The sequence below is a fragment of the Pollicipes pollicipes genome, unplaced genomic scaffold, assembly GCF_011947565.3.
Source record: "Pollicipes pollicipes isolate AB1234 unplaced genomic scaffold, Ppol_2.1 Scaffold_4219;HRSCAF=4965_pilon_pilon_pilon, whole genome shotgun sequence".
NCBI lineage: Eukaryota > Metazoa > Arthropoda > Thecostraca > Pollicipedomorpha > Pollicipedidae > Pollicipes > Pollicipes pollicipes.
Window position 1 is genome coordinate 15,624,159 of NW_023596448.1, and position 26,304 is coordinate 15,650,462.

At 50.2% G+C, this 26,304-nt stretch overlaps 1 protein-coding gene across 2 annotated transcripts in view; it reads right to left on the reverse strand.

Annotated features, from left to right (window-relative positions):
* Positions 1-7,967: 7,967 nt before the first annotated feature.
* The window catches only part of LOC119095381 (phenoloxidase-activating factor 2), a 74,589-nt gene continuing 56,252 nt past the window's right edge, over positions 7,968-26,304 (reverse strand). For both annotated transcript variants that reach the window (XM_037218228.1, XM_037218229.1), the window contains exons 3-9: positions 21,377-21,502; positions 19,483-19,678; positions 18,351-18,448; positions 16,488-16,632; positions 14,588-14,732; positions 9,153-9,304; positions 7,968-8,826 (exon numbers count right to left, since the gene is read on the reverse strand). In XM_037218228.1, coding sequence (XP_037074123.1) covers positions 8,656-8,826; positions 9,153-9,304; positions 14,588-14,732; positions 16,488-16,632; positions 18,351-18,448; positions 19,483-19,678; positions 21,377-21,502 — 1,033 coding nt within the window. In that variant the 3' untranslated portion in view covers positions 7,968-8,655. The remainder of the gene's footprint in view (positions 8,827-9,152; positions 9,305-14,587; positions 14,733-16,487; positions 16,633-18,350; positions 18,449-19,482; positions 19,679-21,376; positions 21,503-26,304) is intronic.

The window sequence follows — 26,304 nt, forward strand, 5'->3', positions numbered from 1 at the left end:
GGGGCGCGCGAAGACCCTTAAGCGAAGCGGTAGCCAAAGTGGGGCTAGCCGCACTTCCGTCGTCTATATCCAGGGCGTTTTCAAGATCAGAGGCCGAGTTCGAGTCCGTGTCAGTGTCGTCCTTCTTGCGCTTGCTTCGCTTCCTGATGCGAAGCAAGGAATCGATGGCTGGGGGGCGCAAAAGGAGCAAACCACTTGCTGAGGTCTTGCCAGACGGGTGTACTACCATCGAATGGGTCGACGGGACCCTATGATGTGAAATCTTGCGGCCTGTCCCGGGGGGGGGGGGGGGGGGCGCACTTTCGTGCTGCGTAGGGACAACACCAGCAGACGCCCGGAGCCTTGCATTCCGGCCGGGCAACACGTTGGGGCAGCATCCATGATCAGGTCAAACATTTATGAAAATGGGTCGCGGGTTCCCGCTAGTGGAAGTATTTGTCACCAGAAGTGGGCGATCCGGCCGCGCTCGGCATGGAAGGACAGGTAGTGTCACCTAGCGGCTGAGCTGGAGGCGACAGTTCGGGCGATGACCGTACAAAATCCTTGGGGTTGTCCCCGCGAGCCACAATTAACAACTGGACCCTCCACAAGCTGTCAAGAAGAAGCAATGATGCCAGCGCCCACTAACAATAAGGCGCATGGACTCGAGACTATGAAATACTTGACAAAGCTGTGACGTTGGTTGAAAAAAAAATGCTTGAGATCGCTTAGCGAGAAGAAGCTTGCAGTTGTTTCCAATGTGATCTCGAAAAGCAGTCAACAATTAAATCGATACTGACTGTTGTTGATTGTTGAAATGTCAGCCGATACAAAGAAAAAACATGTTCAAGCAGAAACAACACGGACTCATGAAAGGCCGATCATGGAGTAAACCAAGACCAGTCGATAAAATAAAGATATTTAAACAGGTGAGTGACGAACGAAAAGGACCACAACAAAGGTACCGCAGCGTAAAGCTCACCATAAGAGTCATCATAATTTTCTCGTAAAGGCTCTTACGAAATATATTGTAATCGAGGAAGGGATAATATTCCAGACAGGTAATTCCTGATTCGTTGGAATTGAGAGGTCAGACTCTCATTGGGGGCATGACGCTACCTGGGCGGTACTAAGGATTGAGAGTTGCTCCAGGCCACAGGACTACAGCGTGTAAGCTGTGCGCTGCTGTCATGCTGTTTGCTAGTTGAAACTGGCATAAAAAGTTCGGGTGGCTCTCTTAAAACAGGAACAGATCCCCTAAGACGTTGTGGAAGGTGCGACTCGGAGGAGTCGTCAGAGGTTCTCGGAAAGATGTTTACGAAAGTTGCTGTGCTCGGTAAAGCCAGCCTAAGGGTCCCAGCCAGTAAACCGCTGAGTGGTTTGCATGGGAGAGCAGGCGCACCCCAGGGGCAAGGACGATACATGGAAGACACCAAAGATGAGAGCCGCCCGTGTTGGCGGAAAGGATGTTTTTTTCTAAACGCAATTACCCGCCGCCGAATGAACCCAAACCTCTTGTAAGTTAAAGAGCCTCGCGTGTCGAGAGAAGGAGGACTAGCATTTCAGACGTGGGCTTAAGGTTCATAAAAACCAGAACTTGGCAGCACATTAGGCAAAAGTACTCCATCCCAACCCAGCATGCCACTAGAGAAGACCTGTGGCCAAAGTCATGGGGCCAATGTTGAACAGGTATGGACATAGTGGAAGATTAACTGCATCATAAATGACGTGATAATGGGAAGAAATATCTGGAACAGAACGGAGGAGCTTAACTCACGGATACCAGTGGGAGGAATGGCTGCTCAGCGCAGTGAAGGGAGGAACAAATTGTAATTAAATGATGATTTTATTAAGGTCAACTAATAGTTGAAACCGAAGATATATTGGGGAGAGTAGGCGAAATGCCCGGCCAGACACATCATAATTTACTTCATATTAGGCGGGTATAGTCGAAGAAGAACCATTCCACGGACTTCTATCGCTATCATTATATTCCTAATCTCAAACTCGGTCCCCAATCGAGCAGTGAAGTACCGATATGTTTCACAAGGAATTGGCCAGCCTCTCACTTGCATATAGTTCTGAAAGGCGCACAGAGTACAGCATATTACGGGGGGAAGTCTTGCTGCAAGACGGTCAGCCTGCCTGAACACCTGAGAACACTATTGGAATTGAATGGAAAGGAGATAACAACCTCAAAAATGTCATCATCAACCTCACAAAATCTCAAAACTCAGGAATTCAACCATCATAATTATTTCCAAAGAATGCGGAATGCTGCATGGTCGGTTTTAAGACCAGACAAATAAAGGTAGTGCTCTAGGACCACCTTCAGTATTTTTTTCTTCAAGCCCTCGGTCTATTCGTTTCGCAAAGCACAATAGCGTTCAAAGTATTTTTTAAACTTCAGCAAAACGTTGCAGAATGCTACAAGGGTGATTTACAGCAAAAAAAAACATTACAGAAATGTAAGCCCATCTTTATTCTTCGCGTAAGATCCGAGAGTCTCAAAGAAGCAATTACTGAAAACCTGCAAAATTGCAAAACATTGTTGCACAGCGTGAATGCCGTTGCGACGCTACACATACAAAGACGGATGCCTTCAGTACAATTTGGGTCGTTTGCGACTTCGAAAACAAACAGAATACTCTTTAATGATTACTTTGCAGCGTAATTTTACTGACTACATTGGCGCGGTCCGATTGTCCAAGTAGTATAAGAAGTGAAGCTTTTCCATTGGAAACCTGCTACTGTGTAAGGAATCATACCAATGTTGGAAGATATGAATATGAAATTTGTAGACATGGAGAAATGTCAATCGTGAGATAAGATATACGTTATATTAACTTACTAATGCCGCCTTCCTCTTCTCATACACAGTGCATCACATCAGCTATTATCATGCAAGTTGGACGGTGCCCGAGTGGATTTAAAAGGCCAACGTGGATGAAAGTTTCGTTTGCAATTTCGCTGAGACATCACCATTTTATTTTTTCGCAGTGCGTGCAGACAATTGGGTAACATTTGATGGTTTCTGACCCGCAAAAAATCAAAGCTGTATCCAGAAACAATCAAATCATGGATATCTGTACCATGGAGCTTGTTCATCAACATACAGCAATAAAAGAGTGTTCGTGTCTTAGCCGAACGTCTCGGATCCAGCTGTCTTGGCATATTAAAGCTCAGACAAACAGATGGAAAGCTGACAATATGATTGTTTTTCTATGGCACCTTTTAATGCCTCATCTATGCAAGATATATGGAATTTTGCGACGTTTTGTGGAAACACATTATAGCCAAACGGACCCTGCTTGCTCCTAAAGCCCTCTTTTATAGTCTTAAGCGTTTGCACTTTTTCACTAGGCTCCTCCACTCATATTGACTAGAAATAGGTTTTTGCATTATTATCTTTTTAAACAATTTATCCGAGGCCTTTGAATGGATGGATTTCAGGGACCAGAGCTCATAGTGCTTATTGTTTGACCCTGACCCTAATCATCCGATCATCATGGCCCCATCCCCTATCATCCGATGGCGCAATGCCAGGCAACGGCAGAACTTAGCGGCAAAAGTTAAGCGTGCCGCAATGCTCGGCACGGTCCGTCCTACCGTCTGGCCTCAACTGCAACTTAGCGCGTCGCTGCAACCTGCCGCAGGGCACACCCGTCAGGGGCAACTAGCGAGCGCCCTGAAGCGACTCGAACCTACCCCGCCACGGGCGGATGGATAGGAAGCCAAGCGCTCTAACCACCTGAGAACCCTGGACTGACGTTATGTGTTTATGACTACGGTTATCATGACAGCAGATGGGCACGGAAAGGACCACGGAGGTCATGTGATTATGTGATGCATTACACTGTTCGAGCCAATTTAACACACTGAGTATATCATTGACCATATCATGATGCTGTTGAGTGCTGTTTTTGTCATTGTTGTTGGTGTAAAAACAAAAACAAAAACTATGAAACGCTGTGAAGCGATGCCGGCAACCCCCAGTTAGTATTATTCTGTTTACGGTGCGATTGCATTTAATCTCTTCATTTGTGAAATGACACATAGCAGTACATCTTTCTGTCCGTTTCATATTGACATTATGCCCAGTCCGTCCAAGCCATCAGCATTACAGCTAATCACGTTTCACATCTGGACGCGTGCGAGCTGCACCGCGCGGTATTCGAGCACGGTGACCTCATGCTCTCTCTCTCTCTGCCGGGTACAGAGCCTGCAGAGGGGCGGGGGGACGCTGACTTGACGTTGGTCGAGCCTGCGGCCCGAGAGTGTCGGTCTCGAGTCGGTCTCCCAGAGACGGGCGGGACGCAGTGATACAGGAGATCGCTCTGGCGTTCCCCAGCCGGCCGTCCGCTATCCGTGAAAGATCACAGCCTCCCTCGGTCCTCAGGATCCCATGATCAGGATTATGATCATGAATGATCGTGTGATGCGCTTCGGGCTGCGCCACGAGAGCACGGCGGCGCCGGGACAACGGCTGATGTCACACGATCGTAGCGCAGGGTGCGCGGGCCCAGCCCTCTTCTTTCTGGTGTGGCAATGTGTTGACGATCCTTCGCAAACTTGAGCGAGATCTGCTGTGCAAATGCTGACAAGTCGGATTAGTGCGGTGGCATTGATTTTTCCAGTCAAAAACGACAGCTGGATGCTACTTTGCTCGACATTCAGAGCCCAAATGTCGTCGTGAGATCAGCGGACATGCCCTGAGACAGCCTTAAAGCTGCTTGACTTGGCTGAGGTGGGTGCAGGCCAATTCCACGATAAACTGCCTTTGGTAGTTGATTGGCTTGGTACTGATTTCGATAAACGCGTTTTAATTCAGGAGGTAGTTTCATAACAGCGAAATAGCCGCTGCCAAGGCGACACTGCCTCGCTCGGACACTACCGGAACGAACCAATCCACATTGCTTGTCTCTCTTATCGAGATCTAGCAAGGCGGACTCACACTTATTTGATAGGTTATTTGTGAGTACATGCCGACCAGTGCGCTGGTGCTATTGGTTTACTGCTGCATCGATTTATCGGAATGCCAGTAACCAGCATTGGGCTTATTCTGACCACGCGCGGCACCGTAGGCAGTTGGTGGATGGGGCCGGTAGATGAGAACTTATGGCGGTCGCAGACAAAGAACCGCAATAAAGCCGGTATGAAGGGGGTCGAGAAGCAGCCCACGGGAACGAAGTAATCGCTTTGTTTGACTTTGAAAGCTGCAATTATCAATCCCTGACGGTAATCTTCTCGTCACACAGGTGGTCTGTACAGCGCACTGACTCGACCCGCTTGCCTGCCGAAGCCGAACTTTGGCACTTGTTCCAGGCTGTCAGGCCGATCTCACTGCGAATCCGTTCGCTCAAACTCCCGACGCGTTTTCCTAAAATAACCGGTCGTTTGTGACCCTTCAGAACTATCAGGACGCTATAGATCATCCCCAGTGGCTTTCAATTTACGATAATGTGAGGTACGTCAAACTTGCTCCCAAACGTTTTTGGAATGGTCATTTACTTTTGAAACGCCGTTCAGTGATGGATTGGATGCTCATGAAAGCGTTGCTTGCCATTTACTAACCTTTTAGCCCTGACCCATAAACCAGAAGGGGTCCGCCGGTGCCCAGGCCATATCACCGTCGTTCCTAAGTAATAGAGATAGACTGTGTGACTGGGACATGTGGCTGATGTTATGCAATTTCCGATGCCAAACAAATGTAGAGCATCTGAAAGTTTTTAGACCAAGGCTAAATGCTCAGATGCATCCTAACATTTCCTCTCTTTAAAGTATGGCTGAACTTTTCTTCTTCTTCTCAAGAATGGATTCAACTATGACATATTAATTAAACCCATAATCTTCGTTTCAGACTCACCCGTCAGCATCCCTCCTCTTATTTTTCGGAGATGTCATGGGGCGGAGGAAGACTGGCCCAGAGTTGATGTCAATGTTCAATGGAAATTTTTTCGTAGCTGTAAATAAGAATGCTCAGTTAGATTAATAAAATAGCTATGCCGCTAAAAATATCAAGCGGGCTGGAATCAGCCGGTGTGACTACTTTCAGCCGCATTCAAAATTGTTTAAAGATTGTTCTCAAAGCTTGAAACGTCATAAATACTTGGTTACCTTCCCTATGAAACATATTCATTCAAAAGTTACCCCGAGAAAGATTTTTTGGAGGCATGGTAGCACAAACCACGGATGTTCAAAGTTAGCGTGCTGCTGTCGGTTGTCTGAGCTCACCCGAAATATATGTATTTTTTTGGAATGTATCGTAATATGTCGCAAGCGACATATTACGGTACATAATAGGATGCTTAACGCTTGTTAAATGACACTGGTGGGTGCGGCAGCAATACAGGAAAGCCTTTCCTGACGCTTCATGTTGCACATGACGTAGGCGAAATAACTTAGAGAAAACATAACTTTGCTGTTATGTGTTACGTTGAGATTCATACAACGCAGGTAGTACAGACAATACAATTGCATGTGAATATCCAACACCTCATTCAGTTGGCCGCGTATGGCCTTGATGTCGAGCTCAGCCGTTGATAGATATTACTGTGGTTTATATCTGCTTGACTGCTGGCACAGTGTGCTTGCATATGGCGACGGTACTTCGACCGAAGCTTACTTAAGCACGGACAGTTGTAGTGGTATGCAATGGGAGAGATTTCAGAATCTATTATTGTTAAAATTGTGCGTACTATTTTAGGGTGTGTGTAAAAATGGCCTGCCTGTTAGCTATTCATTACGCTATCTGTATTTAACAAGGCGCAGCGTAGATGGAGATAGTTAGCATAACAATGATGCCATGCATTTGACACTAAACTGGACTTGATAAGCACAAAATGATTTGGTAGGACGCCTTCAGTGGGTCAATAGTGTCGCCTTAATTCAGATTGCTACATTTGTAGCAGTACGAATACCTTTTTACGATGACCACTAAAATCTAAGCACAGAAAAAGCACTCAGCGCTAGGCACCACGAAGCACCACAACGCCTCACTTCAATAACACTTCCCGTCTCACATACTTCCCCTTTTTCATCCGAGGCTACTTTAAGCCTTCTCATGTTTTATTTGTCCTTGCTTATTGCATAGCATGATTCCTGCCGGGTCTGCACCACCTTTTTACCTGATTCTTTGTGTTTTTCTTCTTCCTATCTGGGAGTGTCGCGACTTGATCTTATGTTTTCTGGTTTTAACGTACACTTTTTTGCATCGCTGGGATTGAGGGAGGGCCACTCCTGATTACCTGTTTTTGGGTAGCAATATAGAAAACAACTAGCCATGCTGCGGCAGTTTCCAGGTTACGGTGCTGCAACAACGCCAAAAAAAACAAAACATGACGGGTGCTGTAGGACAGAGAAGCACAGTTGGCGGAACGCTCGCGCATGACTGCGAGGAGTCGCGGCTCCAGGCTGGCTGTCCGTCCGATGTTTCGATAGTAGAATGCACATATCTACGCAGAATGTGCCCTGTCAGGAAAAGACACCGGTCAAAGATAATAACGCAAACTTGATAAAATTTTCTCACTGTTTACATCAGAAAATTATGATTTCATCTCGAAGACGGCAAAAAATAGCCAAGGCGTAAAACAATATATCTATGTATTTCACAATTTATGTGATATGTAGAAGTCCACAGTCTATACTGATTGTCTTATTTATTTTCAAATGTCGGTGTCTCAATATTCGGGCTAATACGAGTGCTAAATTCCGCCACGTTCTCTTGCGACAGCGCTCCGCCATTTACGACAGAGCGCCCCAATTCCACCGAATTCCTTCTGGCAAGGCGACACTCTCTAGTGTGACGACAAATGAGGCAATAACAATCGATCTGGAGATTAGCAACGGCTACATTCAGCCAATAACGTCCCTAGCGGCCGCCAGCAGGTCCGCATCGAATGGCGACGATTTTAGCTTTTGGTAGGCTCTACATCTGTGGTGGGATGTGGAGATCCGCCGTCATTTTGCGTTCCTGTAATTCACGTCGGTCTTAAATTCTAGCTAACATGTATTCATCATAGGGCCAGGTCTCTCACAACTCGTGAATCTTGCAGTGGCTTTTTGCAGCATGCACCACGTGTAATGCATAAACACACAGTCAGACATTGTACAGATTACATCAAGTCGCTGCGCTGCTGACACATTTTCCGCTTGACTTTGAAAAATGCACCCAAACAGAGACCGTTACAGATTAAAGTTACAGCTATGCCTCAACAACTACCTAAAAAATGTCCTAAAACGTCCGCGTTTAAATCAGTTTGGATTACACTGTTTTTTCAACACCATCCCGGCACATTTCATACACATCACTGACTTCAACGTGGGTCATTGCGCTGCGCTTGCACGATGAGCTCGATTCCATTCCCACGTGTTCTTACAAGCAAACGTCGTCTATTTTGTGTCCCCACCTTCTCTTTACGTTATCTTCATTCATCTCCCATCTAACCGCTCCACGTTACACTTGCCATGAGTCACCCCGCAACTGCTGCTCTGCGATGATTGGCCAAATTATCACATGCCCATCAGTTCTAAGACACCATTGGCCCGCCTGCTATGTCCCGGCTGGCCGCCTGGTGGCGGCAACCACTGTTTCAGCCACCGCAGTCACCGCTAGATGGTACGGCGGCGTATTGTCAGTTCAAGCGGTCGCTCACAGATGGCAGCTCGCACGTCGACCTATCGCCGCTCGAAACGGCTTATGCTCTGCACGATCCAGGTCTCGAAGGCGCTGACGCGAGTGTACACGCCGGGAATGTTCTTCCGTCCGCAGCCGATTCCGAAAGAGACGATTCCCACCTGGTACCAGAAACCCTCCTTCTCGCAGACCAGCGGACCGCCGCCATCGCCCTGACAATGTTTTAACGCGTCACACGACAGGCGATAAGAGCCATTTCACCGTCGGATAGTCGTCCATGAAATAACTTCACGTGTGTCCAGAGAGGACTTTATGCGCCGTATGATGATAAGCCATGGCTCAGTAAATGAAATACAAATGCGCTATAAAAACAATGGCGGTAGGCGGTGTACTGGCCAACAGCATCATGGACGTAACGTGAGTGATGAGCGATGGACGCCGGTGAATTTTCAGATCACTTTAAAGAGACCTCACCTCCCTCCCCTTCCCCAAATTATGGGCCCCTCCCCCTCCCCCCAATGACACGTCAAGCACTCACGTCACAGGCGTCGCGTCCCTCGGCGCCGGCGCACAGAGCCGTCTCCGGGATGCGGTAGTTGGGACCGAACTGGGTGCGCAGCGCGCGGTCACACGAGTCGCGGTCCCACAGCGGCACGGGGATCTCCTTCAGCACGACCGAGTGCTCGGACGCTGCGGACAGACGACAGTCAGAGTAGGGGAGAGGCGAAGGAAGGGACATCAGAACGCCGGCTGACGGGCTCGGGTTGTAGAGGGCCACCAGTCAATATTTGCTTGTTGTCTTTCTAATGTCGCTCGATGCCCATCTAGCATGGGCATCGAGCCCCATGTTATGGGGCTCGAGAGAGTCATGCTATGGTCTTCCGGCATAGTAATACGACTATCATTTCGAGGAATATCAAAGCGTCTTTGCGGCAACAGAATAAAGAAAATAATGACTTTGTTTCTCGGAGAAAGAGTGCAGAAAGACCTTGCTGGTGAGGGGCATCCCCATGGGGTGAGCAAAGCGAGGGTGGAGTAGCAGAGGAAGTGAGCAGCACCGCAGTACAGAGGAACGACGGCAAACTTGGCGAGCAGAAGCAGACTGAGGTGACAGCAGCGGAGGGAGCGAACACCGGATCCAGGGAACAGTAACAAAGTGAGGGGAAGCCAGCAGAGCGACGGAGTAGAAGCATTGACGGAACAACAGCGGAGTGAGGGAACACAATCAGGGTGAGGGGGGGGGAGGGACAGCACGCCCTGCACGCCTTCCGGGGTCCTGTCACTGGAGAGCACCCTCAAACGGTGGCGTGTCCACCGAGGCCATTCTATCGGAGAGAACCCACGAACGGTTGAGTGCCGTCCGGGGCCCCTCTGCTGGAGAGCCCCCAGAACGGTGGTGTGTAGGTTGGGGCCCTTTCGCTGGAGAGGCCCCGCGAAAGATGGCGTGTCGGTCGGGCCCTTCCGCCGGAGAGGCCGCGCGAACGGTGGCGTGTCGGATGGCGCGCGTCGGGGGCGTGGATCACGTCAGATTTGGCCGATTAAATTAACGGCGCCCAGATTAAGCCGGCCGGCAACGTGGTGGGTTTGGCTGGCCTGCGCCGGCTGCCGTCTGCCACCGTTCTGGCGCCGTCCGCGTCGGGGCTTAGGGGGAGGGGTGGTCAAGAGGGTGGGGGAAGATTCAAGACGGAAGCTTAGACGTAGTTCGCTGTAAAAAAAGCTCGTACCGAATTGTCTCCGCAAGGGTTCTGCTATCCAGAGATCTTATACAAACTGGGCCTTCAACAGGGCCAGGAAGAGTGGGCGGAGAGAGGGCGAGGGGGGAGGTGGCAAGTGCGTTCTTAAAACAGCAATTTGAACTGGGTCGCATCGGGACACATGTTGGCTATGGTATTACGCAGTAGGCGGCATGTGGCTGTAAGGAAAGCAGATGTTGCTAACAAAATCTGCCCAAACAGATGCAGTCTGGAGATGTCAGAAATATATCTAAAATCAGGGAGATGATTATAATACAAATGGCAACGAGCGCACAGCAAACACAATAGAGCATTGAAGTGCTTAAAGAGAGAAATTACCGGCACATTAACGGGCAGATTATGCACAAATTAAACCCCGTCAGCAACGAAACCAAAGATACCATACCCATGCATTAGTCAACGGCCACTCTTTTCAGAAGATTGCAGCGGGTTAGCGCGAGCTGAGATTGGCTTGCATTATGAAGGCTGCCCATTCAGGCATCCATCTTAGTCCAGCCTTCCCGGTAACAGCATCACAGCCACAGAAGATGAGTCTGGGCGACTTGCCACTTGGTATGGGGCAAATGGGCATGGTCATGTCGTATGAAGCCATGTAAGGATTGGATTTATAAACAAATATATATACGTCTCACCCTTCTCACGACAGTGATGCAGTGTAGTGAAAATCGTTTGCATGCTGTAAAAGTTTTACATGCTTCTGCAGCGCTAAACACATATGACGTTATGCATGCCGAGCTTTATACTAACGTTACTTTTCGTTATAAACGCCACACTCCATTTCTTTTTCCGCAGGAACAGAGCATAACTAAAATTGATGCCGCACCGCGGTAGTACCGTTACTGGGGTGCTCAGTGCGCAATGCATCCTGACTTTCAACAATATCTGACAACATATCAAGTATTTTTCTCCCACGGTGCTTGAAAAGTGTGAGAAGACGCACAAATGACTGATGCCAAAAGTATTTCGATCCAATAGGAAGCACGCCTTCAGAATGATAGTTGAGTTGCTTTTAGCGCAGCTTCAGTGCATGCGAGGCCTCGGACCTAACGAAGCGCATGGCTGCAGCCTGAGGTGATGTCACGAGTTTACAGACGAGAAACAGAGCTCGGCTCTCCGGTCGCTCGATACAAACGGGAGGAGGGGGCGAACGGTGGCGTCACGCGGCCTGACTAAGCCAAAGGAACAACATCCGGGACCCTGAGCCCCAGCTCGCACGTGATGGCCCCATCCCAACGTGACAGGGATACGCCCGACTCGATGGCTGGATTTCGGTGGGGATTATCTTATCGACAGTGTGGCAATTGCAACCAAAAGACGGGGGCTTCGCTGAGAGAGAGCGAGAGGCTTGGACAGGAGAGGGAGGCATGAGCTTTAGGCGTGTGGAGAGGGTGGTGGATCTGGGGGAGGAGGAGCGGCGGAGCTGAGAGGAGAAGCGGCGGAGCTGAGAGGAGGAGCGGTAGAGCTGGGAGGAGCAGGACGAGAGCAGTGCAGCCACGACCTCACAACTGCCCGAAACCCATTCCTGGGAGAGGCCAAGTTGTCGCGGGCTGTGTCCAATTTCAGCTCGAAGACGGATAGGATTTTATGAGACGCGCTGGTTTATGAGACGCAGGTTATGAATGATGGTGATGAATTCTGAGCGAATAGCGCGACAACGGACCCGGTAATACTCGCACCAGTAGGTGGCGGTTTGGATCGCTTCTGCGTCGTTGAAGGATATGTGCGCCTAAGAAGTTGATAAACAGGGAGCGTTGGTAACGGTCTGAGCCCAGCAAGTTTCATTATGGTCAACAAGCCTTGTAATCCGATGGCGTCTTTACGCGAAAGTACGTGCAGCTCATGTCACTAGCTCACATGCGTTGATAATGAGTCTCGAAGTGAGAATAGGCACGTCGCAACCCAGAAATCGGACTAAGTGACGGTTAAGCCAGTTCATTGACTATACCATCGGTCAAAAACTTTTAAGCACGTCATGGTATTAATTCGATCATATACGCTTACACTCGTATAAGTGGAAATCAAGTGGAATGATCGATTTATATTTTGCCCAGCGACTTCTTCAGACCTGACTGCTCAGGACTCACTTTGTATGCATCCTGACGAAGCCGCGCGGCGAAATATGTTTATTTGTTCTTTCAGCGTAATAGTTTAACCAACACGGGCGTGAGCTACTCTACTTTCAAGAAGTGGCAAGGTACTGAAACTCATAACTAAACATCTAAACTCATAATTAAACATCTAAACCCATAATTAAACACTCTTAACTCATAACTTAACATCGAAACTCATGACTAAAGCAAAGACGCTTAAGAAAGCAATATCAGTCTCGACAGCATTTCAGCTCTGAAATTTGAAAAAAGCTACAAGCTTCGGGAATTTTGAAATGATACTAAATAGCAATTCAAATGAATTTCGATAACATTACTTGTGCACCCATTGTATTACCAACGGATCCAATGCATTACACATGTTTTTTGATAATTATGCTCACATCCACACTGCCTACCAATTTTAGGACCCACACACTAACGGCATGTTTTCACCCAAATCATATGCCATTGACTATCAAAATTTTCACCATCCGGCGAAGGTAAGCGGGTCAATTTTGCCCAGTGTGGAGGGCGGTCAGAACGCCTCAGGCAAGGCACCAGTTATTTCTTCTCTGTACCGGCGCAGGCGTGGACGCCTCAGGCGAGGCACCGCCATTTCCTCTCTGTACCGGCGCAGACATGGCTCCAACACCTCTCTGGAGACCACTGAAAAGCCCGAATCTGCATTACGTTAAAGGCAAATGCCTCTCGGGGCCAATTAGTTTGATATCTGAGGCAAGCCTTCTTTTGTAAACTTCGCTTTCATGCTGGGAACTTCGCTTGCATGCATACTTTGTTTTACATTATTCAAATTTCGCGCAGATTCCTGACATCTTCAAAAGTGTTCACTTTCCTCAGCCTGCTCCATAATTACTGGCATGACTGTGGAAGCGAGTGACTGGCTGAGCACATCCGCTGCTCACTGATACATTTAGGGGCCAGACATAATCCCACCATTGCTGGAATGCACCCGCTGCTAATGGTCGGGAGTTGATGTTTCAAGAAGTTTAAAGAGGCGATCCTGTAGGAAACTTCTGGCGCACAAGAACACCATGCAGCTTAATATCTTTCGCCGGGTCATGTGACATGTGACTTCGTTCCAGATAATAGCTGTAAACGGCAACGGCTCTCGGATGTGCACCGCAGTGTTCAGTTCCGATCGTTCTATGTAATTACGTAGATATATGACTTGTAATATCCATAGGCCTCACGCCTCTCCCCACCGCCAGATGTAAAGGCCGGTATAACATTTGCAAATCTAATTACGACATAATAAAGGGTGAAATGCAGTCCAAGAGCTTGCGTTTGTAAGTTCGCGCATCACACAATAGAAGGAGGGAATATAGGACAGTGCTAGGTTTTTGCCCAGTCGCCGTCAAAATGCAGTGCTTTTATTTTTGCATGCTGCCCTTTGCCGTGACGATGAAGGGACAATGTCTGCTCCCATCCAGAGCTCTTTGCCCCCCGATGACTCGTTGCTTGTCCATTGCTGTGTATTCATAGCCTTACCTATTACCAACGCTACGTAAATCCGCACCAATCACGGCCCTGAGAATGCTTTAAAATGCGTACTTCACAGCAACTGCAGGGTATCTGCCCGGAACCCATTAATAAGCAGCGTACAACACTGTCCACGGCTTCACGGCTCGTCGAATGGACGTGGTAGGTGCAGTCGGACCAGAGGTCAACGAGTCTCACTTGTTAATATGTTATGCTACACTTTGTCCAGTAGCCATAAGGTAGTGCGAAAGGTCATTGATCATGACAGATGCACAGACGTCCTATAACTTGGCAGTTAATTCGTCAATACGATAGTATCTTTACAACTATGGTCACTTTGCTTGCTAGCTAGCTAATCGATGTAGCCCTGTCTCTGGCGACATAGGTGTACCGCTGGCTCTAGGGACGTCGCGGGCTAGGGAACATAACATTTTGTACAACGCAGGCCCTGACATCACTGTCTCTGACCAACCCTAGCCGGTGACCAACCCTACCGACACCAGTACGACACAGCTCACCCCCACTCTCCAACCGGTGCCGTAACCACACTTCTTGTTCGGTACAACTCACTCTCGTTTGTCTGTCCCCAGCCGGTGGCGTAACCACACTTCTTGTACAGTACAACTCACTCTCGTTTGTCCGTCCCCAGCCGGTGACGTAGCAGCGTTTGCCCTTGAAGGCCGAGTCGTGGTTGTGCTTGGGCATGCAGACCGCGTTGACGTTGGTCTGCTTCTTAGCTGGCGTCCGCAGGCGGAGCAGCGCAATGTCGCTGACCTGGCGAAATCGAGTGCAGTTTTTAGAACAACTGCCTGATCAACCACTGTTGTACGTACATTTGCTGGGAAGCTCAGCCGCTGGCTCTATGTGATCAATGACTTGATTATGCATAATAAAGTACTCAGAGCCTCCCAGAATAGACCCCTTGATCATGGTGGCAAATGAAAGCAGAAGATTGGTTATACAACACATGTGTCGGACTACGTCAACGAAAATTTTAGTTGAACAGCAGCAGAAATGGGGAGTTGTGCTACCGTTCTCACAAAAAGGCTTACAGCATGAGCGAAAATAAGGACGGGAGCATTTCCGACAGACGGGCAGGACAGCGGCTTTGCCTTCGTGCCGAGGTGGTATCAAACATTGCAGTCTTACCCATGCCTTGATTGAGCGCTTCCATTGGGAGCTATACCCACACCAGAATCGAGCCATTACGAAACAGTTATATAATTTCGATAGCAGCACAAAGGTCAAACTGCTGCCCAGGTCGCCGCAAATCGCATTTGAGCCCCGAGTAGTTTCCGAACTACCGAACAAGCTAGCGGCGCCAAACAGGTCATGCTCCAGCTGCGAGTTCAGCGCGGCGCTCTCGGCGGCTGGCGAGGCCCCGCTATCCTGAGCACGGCGGAGAATAGCCAGAACCCGGCGCGGTCCCGGCCCGGCCATTTCGGCCCGCGTGACCGGACTGGAAACCCCGCGGGACCAGTGGACCGACGTGCCACCTCCTCGCTGGAGCTCTCGCTGTCTGGTCCGGCTCGTCCAGACCAGATGAGGCCTGGCGCGCCATCTCCTCGCTGGAGCTCTCGCTGTCTGTTCCGGCTCGTCCGCACCAGATGAGGCCTGGCGCGCCACCTCATCGCTGGAGCTCTCGCTGTCTGGTCCGGCTCGTCCGCACCAGGTGAAGCCTGGCGAGCCAGTTCGTTGCGCCACCGCGCCGCGTCGGCCGCCGGCTGTGATCTCGGTTTGTGGAGCGCGCCGCCGTCAATCGCGTCTTTAGCTGTCGCAGTTATCGGTTCCGGCCCAGATGCGGTCCCGACCCTCTAGTTTACGCTTCGAGCAGCATCGAAAGCGGCAGTGACTGCCACCAGCCAGCGCATCTTTTCAAAGATCGGGACCCTGCCCTCTCTAATTCAGTTCCTTTTCAAGCGCAAGTCAGGCTATACCATCCTCGCTGTCATGAGTGACGTAGTCAGAGCCGTTCTGAGACCAGGCCCTGCTCCCTCAGAGCACAACGGCACTCTTAGCTTTGAAACTAGTCGCCATAGTCTATGAACCCGCCCCCAGACAAATCTCTTGTTGCTAAGTTGTACGAGTTAACCTCAAGACAGGCAACAGCTACGTTGGGTCAAGAGCCCAACATCAAAGCACGCCTAGACCACCATAGCTCACGACGTTATCACCCGACTACGCCGGATTCAGCATACTCCACCATTCGATTCTTGAACCACCCCGTAGCCGCCAAGGACGATATCTTAGCCCCAATGGCCTAATACCGGGGGATGGGGTCCGTATATGTTAAAGGGCTCGGCGTTTGCCCCTGACCATGAGCCGGGTGCCTGGCTGCTGGAGTGTTCCGTCGTCCAGCGCTCCCTCCCTAGGGAGAGATCGTTACGCCGATAACGTGAGATGTCCCGCGGGGTATAAAATAACCGCAGAGTTATCATTGTAGCTACACTACTGACCGAGGACGCAAGGCCGTCGCCGCCGCCCGACCCACGTCGCTCAGCCTACGCACCAGACGTGGCCGAGACTCACCAGCGTGGCGTTGTCGAACTGCGGGTGGATGATGACGTCATCCACGTCGATCTCCTCGTGGCCGACCGGCTCTGACGTCGAGCTGACGTCATACTCGCCCAGCCGGACCTTGAGCACAGTGTGCAGCCGGTTGCCCAGCGCCGCGCTGCCGCCGGACAGATCAGACGGTCAGGGGCGGGGGTCGCGTCCCACAGCGCGCGGGCGGACAGATCAGACGGTCAGGGGCGGGGGTCACGTCCCACAGCGCGCGGGCGGACAGATCAGACGGTCAGGGGCGGGGGTCGCGTCCCACAGCGCGCGGGCGGACAGATCAGACGGTCAGGGGCGGGGGTCGCGTCCCACAGCGCGCGGGCGGACAGATCAGACGGTCAGGGGCGGGGGTCGCGTCCCACAGCGCGCGGGCGGACAGATCAGACGGTCAGGGGCGGGGGTCGCGTCCCACAGCGCGCGGGCGGACGCGCTGGGCTTAGCGGTAGATAACACACACGCAGCGACGGCGCCCGTGGCTGCCGGATGTGAGCTGCCCGCACGAGATTGTAGATTAATGACTTGCGGAGAGCAGAATAGCGTAAAAAGGTGAAGAGCGGCTTCAGAGATAGGATTCTCCAAAGTGAAGGATGCATGGCATCACCACAATGCCTTAGGTTAATCGCTACGACGTGGAGCAGCAATATATACAAATACCAGCAGTGCTTCCAACACAGCTTTGTGCTGAAGGCAACGAGTGGAAGAGAAACCGACCATAACTGAGTATTTATGGACGTTGTGATGGATGCCATTTTGAATGTGAGCGCTAACAGTTATAACAGGAGCAAACGACCTAATGCCTTACAATCCTGCCTACGTTTCATGTGCGACATTGTCACGATATTTATCGCTGTTCCTGCGGAGCAGTTTCGTACATCCGGCATCGCCTTGCTTGTGGTGACTCACTACAACACGCGGAAACGAAGAGTAAGAAAATCCTCGAAACCTGTTATGTTGAACTTAATAGTACTAAAGTTGTCAGCATAGGTTTCAGTTGCAGGCTCCATTACGGGGTCCTCCCTTTAATCTCACAACGTAATGCATGCATGCAATCAAGGCAAAGTTCGGTCACCGTCGCCTTGTTCCATGACTATATGTGGGCACATATATCAGGCCCATACTTTCCAGTGATATCCACCCCACCTAAGCGCCTTTGCAGTTATCAATCTCCTAGAACATGCGCGTAAATAAGCACAGAACCATGACCGCCACCCGAGTCTTCTGTCAGCAACAATCGTCAGCTTATTCCCCTCAGATCAGAGCCTGATGACCTCCCGATAAGCGACGCTTACTAGTCATCGACGATCAGCTTATTCCTCTCAGATCAGAGCCTGATGACCTCCCGATAAGCGACGCTTACTAGTCATCGACGATCAGCTTATTCCTCTCAGATCAGAGGTTGATGACCTCCCGATAAGCGACGCTTACTAGTCATCGACGATCAGCTTATTCCTCTCAGATCAGAGCCTGATGACCTCCCGATAAGCGACGCTTACTAGTCATCGACGATCAGCTTATTCCTCTCAGATCAGAGCCTGATGACCTCCCGATAAGCGACGCTTACTAGTCATCGACGATCAGCTTATTCCTCTCAGATCAGAGCCTGATGACCTCCCGATAAGCGACGCTTACTAGTCATCGACGATCAGCTTATTCCTCTCAGATCAGAGGTTGATGACCTCCCGATAAGCGACGCTTACTAGTCATCGACGATCAGCTTATTCCCCTCAGATCAGAGGTTGATGACCTCCCGATAAGCGACGCTTACTAGTCATCGACGATCAGCTTATTCCTCTCAGATCAGAGGTTGATGACCTCCCGATATGCGACGCTTACTAGTCATCGACGCAGTGGGCGGCCGTGATAAGCCAGCTTTCGTCCAGCAGGGACGCTCCGCATACGTACAGATCTTCCTCTTTCTCCAGAATGGCCGACTGAAACACAGCAACAGGAGTGAGCGTCACTCTCTAGGCCGCTGGGTTAAAAGAAACACCTTACTTCTCATGCGCATGAAAGCAACACATGCGCTTCTCAAGGTTGTTAAAGCCGAGCGTCATTACCATTGCACGACAGCCTCCAACATAACATTTCATGTGCTCTTGACAATCTAGTTCTTTGTGCAGTGCGTAGTATGTTATACTTGCATGTACCACCAGGGCCTTCAAAGGTGTTTGTGGTGTAATAAATGAACACATGAATATAAAAACACTCTATGACGACGCAGCGTTCATTGGGAGATAATTTACACAAAACGCCTGACGCGTTATTATGTGCTGCAAGGTTAATACATCAAAATCAAGACAGATAGTCCGTCCGTCCCATCCCGTGGCCCATTTGGTTAAAGCTCCTGCCTTCCGATCCACCCGCCCGTGGTGGGATGGGCTCGAGCCGCTTTAAGCGCTCGCTGTTTGGCCTTGACAGGTATGGCCTGCGGTCGGCAGCAGCGGTCGCGCTAAAGGTCAGATGACGTCAGAGGGCAGGACGGACCGTTCCGAGCATTGGCGCACGTTGAGCTTTGGCCACTACATTCTGCCGTTGCCTGGAATTGCGCGATCGGATGGTAGGGGTCGGGGCTCACACAACAAGCACTGCTGAGAGTGAGCTCTGATTCCAGAAATCCATCTATACAAATGATTCGCATCAAGTCTTTAAAAAAATAGTCGATAGGTCTTCTTTGATATCAAACAAAAATGCGCACATGTCAGGGCTTTCCTGCTAGGTACCGCGCCACGCAAGGGACAGGGATACCAGTTTCGTCAATCATTATGATCCTGCGCTTATGACGTTTGATAAATAGCCTGTGTGCAGTACAGAACCGAGAGCTTTCCTTGCACTCACTGCTGCAGCCGCCGGAGTCGTGCGGCGCAGCATGCCCACTCATGCTACATTGTGCTGCCATCTATCGCGAGAGGTACACATCGCGCTCAGACGCCGCCAGAAGGTGGCAGCAAGCGCGCGCGACACTCACGTGCCAGGGCCACTCGGCCATCTCGGCGAAGCCCTCCTTGTCGCTGTCGTGGCCCTTGGTGCCGCACGTCTTGCGCCGCCGCGCCGGCGGCAAGATGGTCAGCAGGCTCAGCGGCTTGACGTGATGCCGCGAGGTGCGAGGCATGAAGCAGCAGAACTTGTTGGACATGGGACACAGGCCGCGCGGCGAGCCTTTGCTGCAGACAGAGCGCATGTCGTCAGCCGCCGACGAGGGTTTTACAAAGTCGTGTGATTGGTGGATGTTTTGAGCATGAGGGCGTCGCGGAAGTGACTGGAAATTTCATTTTTGAATAGAAAGTGGGTTGAAGCGCGAATATTTCAGTTGGTGTCATTGCTTAGTTGCACATTTCAGTGATTTATTAACGCGACTCGGCGTTATTGGTGTGATTATGGAATGCATGGTCATTATTAAATCGTGAAACGGCCCTTAGTGGATCACGCATCATATTGATAATGATATACCATGACCCGAGCAAAAGAGAGTGACAGCTAACCTGAGAACAGCAAGCAAGATCACGATAAGGGATGTAATTGGGGTCAAATAAACGATATATGTGAGTCGATGTCTGCCTTCAAGGGTATAGCTGTGCAGTTAACATCCTTAAAGTCACGTGACACGGCAAGAGGTTTCCTGAGGCCGAGAGCCTTGTTCAAACATTCACAAGTATTCGCAACGCATTCCTCCAATAACCCACGAATCATAACAACGCCAGGTGCCAGTGGTCTCCTGGCGAAACCCTCACTTTAGGTGCCAAGTGCCAAGTGAGAACAATCGGATCTGGGCTTTTTGTGCACGCTTTCTTCGCGACTCCTGGCCGTATAGTACTAGCACAAATAAAACGCATTGGCGTCCATTAAGTCGTAACGCTTGGCTAGCTGACGCCTTTGAAGTGCGGACGCGATCCAGCGTCCGTAAAGCGGCGACTACCTTCCTAGCGGCGAAAGCCAAGTCAACATCATTGGTGTGAACGGAAACTTTCCGATTGATGCCTTGAGTGATTGACATGAGAGGCCATTACGTCGGGTCACATCGGGCAGCTGAGTTAGGGGACTGCGAAAGTTTCACGACAAGTTGACGGCTCCCTCTAACTTTCCCGTGAAGGTGACGGAAATAATTGCTTTTCCGAGATGTTGACCTCGGGCAATGAATGATGCATCAAAATTGTCCAAACACTCCGGTCATGCAGATCTCGCTAAAAGGTATATGTGCCGTCGCGAATCAAAATATAGCGGAGCAAGGTAAATCGATAAGCCTTGCGAAGCAAAGTATGTACGCAATACATTACACTGAAGTGTTCAAATATGCATGAAAAACAAAAGATTAAAAAAGAGAAAGAAGGAATTCCATCGACACACAATTCACCTTTGAATCGTGAGCCGGTGTGTTGGGGTATTGTTTCATGACATCAAACTCGGAACCAAGGCATCAAATTTATTTCACGACTCAATACTGTCTAATTTAATATTGTGGGGGCGATTAGTCGCGTCTTAGTAGATACCGCATAGCTTAGCGAGAAGTGTACGGTCACCAACGGTCAGCCAATGCTGACCTAAAGCCGTTCCTCGATTGGTCACAAGAGGGTATATGGTGGTAACTGGAGCCGACGAGCAGTTGTCTGGGAGAAAAATAATTACAGCCTGCTTTCCGAATCACGACCATCTCGTTTGATGCAAAGATGCAGTCGGCTAACTCAAATGAACAGCAAGTTCCTGACTCCTTTGAGTCAGCAAAAAAACATCCTAAAACGCTACAGCGTCATCAACGGTCGCGGCGTCTGGAGTTCACAGCATAACTCCCAGAGCCGATTCTGGAGAGGAGGTGACGCCGCGCCAGCTGTCATTGACCCCCTAGTGGAATCCCGAAAAGTACTTACTTGAGAATGCACTCCCAGTACTCCATGCAGTCACACAGATCGTTGTCTTCTGGTGAGTCGCCGAGGTGTTCTGATCTTACCAATGACGTCATCAAGACGGCTGCCAGCAGCAGCAATATTCCGAGTCTGCCGGCCAGACAAGACGGACGATGGAAACAGCGTTCTCATGGTTAGCTCCGAGGGAGGGTATGGTGTGATTAACTCTGAGTGAGGGTATGGGGCGATTATCGGGCACGCCGACCCCAAGGCTCGTTGTGCGCACAAGCGGTATGATTTATTTTTATTTGGCAATAACGTTTAAGCAGAGGATTGGCGTGCTCGGAGGCCGTGGCATGCTATGCCCACGTTTGTCTGAGATGATAACAAATAACTGTCATAGTCAATATGGTTCAGAACGGCTAAAACGTGCCTAAGTCATTTGACGACGAGCATCATAAAATGAACATGAACACGAATGTCAAGAAGTCTAAAGACACATATTCCCCAAACAATTCTAAGAGATTCATCCGAGCAAAATAGATAAGCATTCCGACCTCGTATCCACGACACGTGATGAGAACGTGTGCCGCGGTCAGCACGGCACCACATGATCTGCACTCCTGGGCGGGCTCTGCCACCAGACGGCATCTGTCCGTTTCATATGTGTGTGTCCCACTCACAATTGGCGCAGTGCCTTATTCTGTTTCTGTTACTGAGTGCCCCCCCCCCCCCCCCCACAGGTGGTTTAATGTGTGTGCAGCTGTTCCTATTTTACCATTCAGCCCGCATTACCATTCAGTCAGAGCATACACGGAAACCACACCCAAGTCAGATGCGGGTATCGCTAACTGAATAGATCTCGCCTATACACAGTTCAGGCCCTATGTGACTGATTTCCACCGCTCCAACACGGCTGGATATTCCTATGCAGCATACCGCCCTGTCCATGCCGCGCGGATGATGCAACTGTTCTGTAACAGGCCGCCTTAAACGGAGCGCTGCCGGGGAGAGTGCGATTTCGGAACCGGGAGCGTTGTTCGGGAATCAGTTGCGGCAACGAAGAGCGTTTGACTTTGCTCTCGGCCAAGCTTGAAGATATATTCACATGACATTGAGAAAGCTCTAGCCACCGCAAAAATGTATGACTATTACCCAGGTTGTAGCAAGAGGGTTCAATTCCAGAAAATTCAGTTATTAATGCCCATAAAATATTGGTAAGAAACATATTGCTGGCTTGTTTTGAATGCATACAGGTATAATTAATAACCAGCTATGACTAATAGTGGTTACAGTTTCTATACGCTTGAAAAATGACCCGATCAATTTCAGGCCAAGGTAAATCTCTAACCGCGGTGGAAGCATAGCCTAGCACAACCCGTTAGATGCACATTCCATGCTCCTCAGCATCACACGCTGAAAACTTAGCTGCATATTTACTTGCATCTGAGAAGACTGCATTTACCATTAGAAAGGCTGACTCATGACGTCTATGATGCAAGTGCAGAACTAACCTACACGAGGAGGAATTATCATGCGTTTATTTAGTCTGGACTACCAGGTGGCAACCATCAATTGTATCTGTGCATTAGGTGAGGGATATATGGCATCATCCAGACCAGATACGAATCGGCCTCGGCCAAAGTCTCGCTGAAACGTGGCCTAGCCGTGGCTAGCAGGAAAGCCCGCCACACAAGGACCGGATGTCGGCCAAGCTTTGCACCGAGATTTGATCATTTTCCACCACGCCTCCAGATAAATCCCCACCGGCCTGGAAAAGGCAATGGAAGCGAACCGCTGTCCGGGCGCTGAGCCGCTCTGGTAAGCCGGCGCTGAGCTGGGCTTCAGCTCAGCTCCGGTCGCCCCTGAGCTGAGCTTCAGCTCAGTTCCGTTCATCCCCGAACTGGGTTTGAGCTCAGCTCCAGTCGCGCCTGAGCTGGGCTTCAGCTCAGCTCCGGTCGTCCCCGAACCGGGTTTCAGCTCAGCTCCGGTCGTCCCTGAGCTGGACTTCAGCCCGGCTCCGGTTGCTTCTGGGGGTCAGCCGCAACGAATAGCCCGCGGCAGGCCGACGCGGCCCCGCCGCCAGAGGCTCCTGAGGGACGACGGAGTCCGGCACCCGGCAGTCACACCTCATGCATATGCATTGTCGACGGTCGCTGGCCGATTCGATTCGGTTCCAGCATGAAGCTGTTGAAAGATCTCGGTAGGTGGAAATGGCCGAATTCGCGGTCCGCGCCAACGCTGCGGGGCTTAGTGTCCCGAAACCACGTGGGGGCATTGGAGCAGGCCGAGCCCAGCTGCGCCAGCGGCTCGATTTGTGGACTGATGTCACTGCAGCTGGCTGCATTTCAGCCTTTCCCTGGTAGACCCGGGATGGAGCTCATTGCTCCCCCTCCCTCCCGTCCTCCCCACCCGCCCGCAGAGGTGACCGCACGGCCGTTGACACGGCACCATGAGCAATGATAGACATTTCCGGAAACCCACGGCTTTATGGCCCTCCGCCGCCGCGGTAAACGCCGGAGTTAACCACTCTATGTGGGAGTAAAGTGCAGGCAAATCTGACCAAGCATACTCCCATGGCGTTCTGCGGTCGGCTCCCGCCGAGTTTATGTTATGCGGAGCATGAAGCCCCGGGTGAATGGACTGTGTGCGCGTGTGCAACTGCAGTTCCACGGAGTCCGTTATACATTCGACCTTAGACGTGGCCTCTTCATGCAATGCTCGACTGAATGGGGTTAAACGGAGGTCGGGTATGAATGGAGAACGGATCGGGAGAGCGGGCATGGAATTTGAATCACCTGCTGTCGACCAGCATAACCGGAACGGTATTGCACTGCTTAATGGTCAATAGTGAAAGCAAGACAACAAGCTACAGAAGGTCAGCCAAGTGACAGCTCTGTTTGTTCGCTTGGTGATAAATATCGTTATCATTTACGCCAAGGCAGAGGCAGAATCCCGTGGCGACGGTCATGACATATCATACCTCAAAGGTGCGGATAAGTTAAAGATGACCTTTCTGGTTCGTCTGCCGTCTAGCAAATGTTCTGTCAAGCTTAGTTTACGCAGAGTCGGATTCGGAAAAAGACGAAAACGTAAGATTTAGTCTGTGTCGTCCATCTCTGTCTGGAGCAGCTGCATCGTGAATACGGGCCACCTCGCTCGGGACCGACCTGTGCCCCGAGACACGTGATCACGTGATACGCTGAAGACCAATCAGGGTGCTTGGCCACACTGCGGCGCGCGCGGCACCGAAAAACAAGTCATGTGGTACGTGATGCTGAGATTAAAGCTATTGTTTTTTTCTTCTTCTTCGTGGAGGCATCAAGTGAGCGGATTATCCTTGGCAACTTTAAATGACGCTATCTTTTGCAACTGCTTGTAAAACTGATGTGAATGTCATGCCTGTCTACTGCGTCTATTAAACAGCCAATAAACAATAGGAGATTCATGCTTAATGGTTGGATTTCTCTAGACGAGGAGATTGCGATAATTCTGGTAACGGTAAAATTTAGCAGCATATATTGAATGACTGAGTCCGTTTCTCAAACTTAAGCTTGTGACACGCCACCCCAGATTTTCAAACCCTGTATGTTTGGTTGGTTGGTTTGAAGTACATACGTGTGTATTTTTATAGCGAAGCTGGAAAGTCAGAGGATTGAATGTCGTCCCCTGACAAGTGATGGCATTTCGCCACCAGCCCCTTGCACTTATTTATTTCCAATCGCAGTCATTGAGTCATGGTCAAGGCTTTGTATCTATGGCGGGTCTGCACACTCAGATATTTGGCCCAGTTCTTTCATTTTGTGGTCAAAATCACCAAAAAGTTGTCAAAAGTATCTAACAAGCGCAGGGTGATTGTGGTTTGGGGAATTTGACCCCCAGCTCCACATGTTTTTTTGAAGCTATGATTATGCACCATATAAAATGCAAGTAATGGTCTTCCATGTCGCCAAAACGTTAAGCTACAACAATAACTTGAATGAATGAACTGCCTGCGCTGCTGAAGTGGATCGTGGAGCTGCATCGCTGCGATTAGAACACATTCAGGACGTTTGAAACGAATAATTACAACGCATGATTGCACGACACTGCTTTAAGCATATCCCCGAAGGTGCATATCTTCTCATCTTATGACTGGTTTAACTGCATTCGGGCCAAACGTGTGCCACATTGGCCTCTCTTGCAGTCCCAACACAGCCCCGCACACGTGTTTGTTGTGAGGACCGTACTCTGTGCAGTGCCGACTCGCTATCGGGGGCCACTGTTCGCGGCGGTGGGTGGCGCGCGCACAGCCCGCCCGCGCAGCATGTGGCCGCCAACACCCTCTCCTGCAACAGGGCCTGGTCAGCACTTTTACCTGGGCTTCGCAGTCACGTCTTCCATGCCCGTCGCCGTGGCCGGCTACCAGGCTGCCATCTAGCGAGCGACGACGGCAACGAACACGTAACATGACATCTGACCATGTTGAGCCGTGATCCTATATTGGGACAGGAGCGCATAGCTGCCGCGCACAGGATACAGGTCCCCGTGGGGAAACTGCCATAGCGGCCACGACGAATGATGTGGCCACAATGGCTGCAACAATATTGGCACGATTGCTACACAAATTTGGTGCTGATTTTTCGCTGTTTCTCATTCCACTGGTGACGCATCCTTATATATTATATTCACGTTAACAGCGGTCCTCCGCAGAAGCAGTGCCAAAGACTGATACCATCAGAAATCCCCACGCATCTTAAACACCCATGTCGACACGCACAGCATTGTGAACGGCTTACACATATACCGGTGTGCGTGTCTGTGTGTGCGTGGGTGAAGGTAAGTGGTTGAGGTTACGTAGACATGCGTGTGGGTTGAGGATGTATAGCTGGTGTGCGAATGGGCCAGAGCAGGTTAACTCAGTTTGCCCAGCTGTAATGTTTGACAAATGAACATGTTTGTTAGGATGGAAT